At 34.2% G+C, this 5,141-nt stretch overlaps 1 protein-coding gene across 1 annotated transcript; it reads right to left on the bottom strand.

Moving 5' to 3' along the window:
* Window positions 1–2,632: 2,632 nt before the first annotated feature.
* LOC104098379 (21 kDa protein-like) lies at window positions 2,633–3,777 on the bottom strand. The gene has a single exon (XM_009605096.4). It carries the CDS (start codon window positions 3,492–3,494, stop codon window positions 2,910–2,912), a length of 585 nt encoding a protein of 194 aa, XP_009603391.1. The 5' UTR covers window positions 3,495–3,777; the 3' UTR covers window positions 2,633–2,909.
* Window positions 3,778–5,141: the final 1,364 nt, after the last annotated feature.

Here is a 5,141-nt window from a genome sequence, read left to right as displayed (position 1 = left end):
TGTTAGGCGGGAAACTTGGTCATCGCGTTTGCGTGGCTTCAGTCGCATTTGCATGGAGCGGGAGCTGGTTGAGCTTTGCGATCACGAGGGTGCTTCCGCAACCGCGAAGGAGGATTTGGGCTGGTGGCAGACTTGTGCTTCTCGAACATAATGCTCATATCGCGCTCGCGAAGGGTATTGTTGGGCAAAGTACATAAGTGTTATATTTTTGAATTTTTACCCATTCTTTCATATTTTTAGGCCTAGACTTAGAGATGAGCGATTTTTCATGGAGATTTTCATAAAAGGAAAGAGGGTAAGTGATTTCAACCTATTTGTGATTATATTTCAAGAATTTACATGGTTTTCTACACCTAGAACATGAAATTTCGAAAGGAAATTCGAAGATTTTACCTACACTTTAACAGAGTGTATTTTAGGGTTTTGACCATCGGTTTGGACCCGAATTTAGGAATAATTATATATTTGGACTCGACAAGTTATAAGTCATCGAATTTTGGTATTAGCTTCGAATTTCGGACACGTGAGCGCGAGTTGACTTTTGTTAGATCTTTGGACATTCATCAAAGATCGAATTTATATGGTTTGGGATTGCTTCCTGTAATATTTTTTGACTTCCTTGGTCAATGTTTGGCTTGATTTTGCATGATTGGAGGGCTAAAGCAAGGTTTTGACGCGATTTGAGGTTGAAGCTAGCCCGAGAAAAGGTAAGTCTCTTCGCTAGCCTTGTTAGGAGGGAAACCCCTAGGATTTGGCTTAATTGCTATGTGTTTAAGGTATTGGAGGTGGTGTATATGCAGGATGGAGAGCACATATGGATGTACCGAATTTATATTATGTCCAGGGTAAAATTAAGATACTTTATGCCATATTTTGATTATGTAATCATCTTGATTCATAGTTTGTTTGGCTTATGTGACTACCTTGCTCTCTTATTCATGTTAGAGATCATGCCTAGGTTTATGATTATTTATGAAGTCATGGGGGCTTATTTTTCATATGTTGAATTATTTGAATCATTCGTAGTCATATAAAATTTTTTGACCACATATCCGTATGATTATTATTAAGTCATTGTACATCTCTTATATATAAATTCTTGGACATATACATTCATATCATATTTGGATACTTGATCTAGACTGATATTGTGCCACAAAAGATAAGGTCGGGTGGTTGAGATACAGTTATAACACACAAGACATGAGAAACGAGGTATTTGATTATAAGTGAGCTATCAAGCTCCTTTTTGCGCTTGGATAAGGATCCGTCCATCCGAATTTAGGTGATTACCCATGTTACTTTGGGTGACAGTGGTCGACACATGGATTATGTATCAGGTCGATACATGAATTTTGTATCGGCTTTTTGTGATACATGAATTGTGTATCGTGGTACATCAATCTTGTACCGATTATGGTTAATGATAGAGTCTTGAGCATATATAGACATCTCTGATCCATTTAAAAGCAGTCATTTAAATAATATTTGTTGCATTTTATCTATATATGCTAGTTGGAAGCCTCAAATCAATTTATTGAAGCAAGTGATCTTTAAATACCATATTTGAGCAGCGCTATAATTATCTCTAGTACTAGAAAAGCATGTTTTATATCTTTAGACTGTGTTACAACTTTAATACATGTTGTTCATGAGGATATTTATTATTTCAGTTCCAGGCTCTATTATTTATATCTGTTTTGTAAGTATCTTGATGCTTATAATCTCGCCACTTCTTCTTCGATGTTAAACTTGATGCTTACTGGATACAGACTGTGGTGTACTCATACTATGCTTCTGCACATTTTTTTGTGCAGATCCGCAGGAGGGTACTAGAGGAACCACTTGTTGAGCTAGGCGTTCACTCAGAAACTTAGAGCAAGCAGCACAACATGGATTCGTTTCGCAGTGCCCGAATCCCTATCTTTTGATATCTTCTGTCTATTTTTATTCTCTCATCCAGTTTCGATTATGTATTCAGACTTGTACTTATTCAGTAGTTGCTCATGTACTTGTGTCATCTAGACTTTGGGGTTGTACTGTTTTGGTCGTGTTCGGACCATGTTATAATTGTATCATATATTATCCTGATTTGAGGTTATTTCTGTCTTTATTTATGATATGACTCTGTTAATTCAAGGAACCTGGACTACATTATGTTCTTTGTGATCTAGCTGGCTTATTTAGCAAATATGGCTAGGTGCCGTCACAGCTTAAGATGGAATTTTGGGTTGTGACACAACCCAAGCTCCTCAACTGTCTCTTGTTATTAGTAGAAAAAAATTTATGTAAGCCAAAAGAAAGAAAATTGACAAAGTTATCTAACAACGAAGTACTTACTCCTATATCTCTCCCGACAATTAAATGTCACCATCATGTCACCTAGCAACTTCCTATTTGATAAAAGTTAAAATCTTCCGTTTAGATTTTACTTCCAATTGATTAGGGCTCAACATATTACCGTTTCATATTATGTGTTCACTATAAAATAATTTAACTTCAAAATTATAGTTTTACCTTAATAACATACTACTATAATTACAAAAATATTATGAGTTATTTAAGACATAAATTTTACTCTTAATAACTTATTTTTATAGTTAAAAAAAATTATATTTGTTAAAGACACAAATTCCAAACGTATTCCTTTTTTTCTTTATACGGTCAACAATTGTTACATAAAGTAAATAAAAAACTAGTAGTAACAAATAAGAAACGAAAAGAAAGTTGTCAAGGAGACAAAAAACCAGTACCCACATGTTCCATTGTCAACTTTATACTTACCATGTGAAGTTTCATTCACATTTACAGTTCCCCAAACCAAAACTTTAACACAGAAAAACAAAGAATAAGAGGAAAACAAAAAAGGCAAAACCACATGCGCTCAAAATGTGAAAACATAAACTAGCTTAATGCTTTGCAGCAAACTGGTTGATTAGTGCAAGCGCATTGCTAGTGACCTGAGCTACATGAGTAACCCGAGCTCTAACCGAAGCCTTAATCCTACCATTGAAAGTCTTTCCAGCGAACCCATCTCCGCAAGTATTTTCATCTGTAAGAGCAGCACTGATCCACGTCTCTATGTTACTCATATGCCACTCAAAATCCTTCCCACGGGCGCTCCCCATATTCTTTAGCTCCTTAACAGATTTGCTTATCCTGCTAATTGTATCACTCATTTGTTCCACACAATCTTTAAGAGCTGCATATTCTCTTGGCTTCAACCCCTTGAATTTACACAGCTTGTTGACAAATGCTTGTGTGGATTGTGCCCTGTCAAGGCTCACTGACAACGCAGTTTGTGCTAGTTGTTGTGGGCTACGTTTTATGGCTGGTGCGAACCCCGCTAAGGAAGTGAAGCATACTTCAGGGTAAGTGGTGAATTTGCACGAGCTCTTGATGGAACTGGTGGCGACTGTGGCGGAATTCGCCGTGCCGGAGAAGCAGAAAAGAGAGAGCACAGCTGCTAGCAGTATAAGCTTCAGTGCTGCCATTTGTTTTTTCTTAAGAAATGGATGTTGGGGGATATGACTAAATTGGGGGCATGGCCTTTGAATTTATACAGAAAGATCTGGGATTGGATTATAAAATGGGGCCCAAGACTGGTGATTTGTTTTATTTTATCAAAGACCAATGACTGGTGATTGATGATAAAGGAAAGATTCGCCGTGTAGACGTCGGTGTAGCGTGTTTGCATGAGTTATTAGTCTAAAATAGACATATTTCGAGAAATGCACTAATCAAGCATTAATTAAGGAGGCCGCTTGATTACCAGGATAAGGATACTAATAATGAAATAGAGTTATATTTATTTGATGTTTGATTATGAATATTTATTAATATTGATATAAATTTAATATTAAAATTATAGTATTCCCATATAGGATATTCCATCCCATGAAATAGCATTGTTTATCCAACAATTAAAACAAAAAACCCTTAAGGGTGTATGTGATTATGTATCACATAGTCACAAATTTGGATTAGGTTTGAATGGAGTAGAATACAAGTACTAATACTACAGAGTATAAATTAGAATGTTAGTTGAGATAAATTATTAGACACAATCTTTGAGCGTTATTGGTACCAACACCGACATACACGTAGTTAGTGCTCTGTAGTTTAATGTGTACTGGTCACACGCTACTGATAAGTATAACTGCGTGAATTCACATAGTATTGGTGCATGTCTATCCTGTTAACAATTACTCTCAAATTCTCAATGTCTCATTTTATATGATATATAATTTTTTAATTTGATTAAAAAGGACACATTTCACTTTTTAGCTGCTAATTAAACTTAGCATCCCGACTTTTCCTTAATGATATTGTTGTGCTCAATCAGTGAAAAAAATATTTTGGGCTTTTGGCATATTTGACCGATCGGTCAAAACTAATTACAGTCGCTAGCCAAATATATAAAAAAAAAAATATTGATTGTGTATAAAATATATATATTATATGTATATTATACGTTAATATACAAATATATATATATATATATATATATATATATATATATATATATATATATATATATATATATATATATATATTATTTCTAGCTATTATTCTGGAGGAGGGCTATATTGTTTAAATTTCTCAAATACTTGAGCTTACATATTATTATTATCCGTTTTCGGTCAAGTCTGTACGATTTTTTTCAAAAGGTTTTACACCGTATATATAGATTCCTAATCTTTTCAACATTCAATTATAACCTGATATATCTTTCATTTTTTATTCGAACACCCAATAAAAATATATTGGTTGGGGGGCTCACCTGATATATCTTTCATTTTTTATAAAGGGGGAGCCGGAGAGATAATAAAATGACATGTAGAACTCTTATACAACACTTGTTTAAAAGAATAATTTTAATAACTTATATAATAAAAGTATTCATTAATTTTTAAACTTCGTGCTAGTCTCAATATCCTATTTTAATATGCTATACCAGTACATTATATTCTCTAGCACTAATGCTAATTATAACTAATCCGTGTGGGAGTTGTACGGGGTCGGTGGGATATATTCTTTTGTCTGTCTCTAAAGACGGGTACTTTGGAAAACTTGTTAGGGTTTGTTAATGTTATGTTACTATTGTATTTGAGGAATTAGATATATGATATGATATGATA

The sequence above is a fragment of the Nicotiana tomentosiformis genome, chromosome 5, assembly GCF_000390325.3.
Source record: "Nicotiana tomentosiformis chromosome 5, ASM39032v3, whole genome shotgun sequence".
Lineage (NCBI taxonomy): Eukaryota > Viridiplantae > Streptophyta > Magnoliopsida > Solanales > Solanaceae > Nicotiana > Nicotiana tomentosiformis.
This window is presented reverse-complemented; position numbering and strand designations above follow the sequence as displayed.

Bases quoted from the DNA above. Each gene is read 5' to 3' on its own strand.
- LOC104098379 (XM_009605096.4), bottom strand. From the start codon at position 3,494: ATGGCAGCACTGAAGCTTATACTGCTAGCAGCTGTGCTCTCTCTTTTC.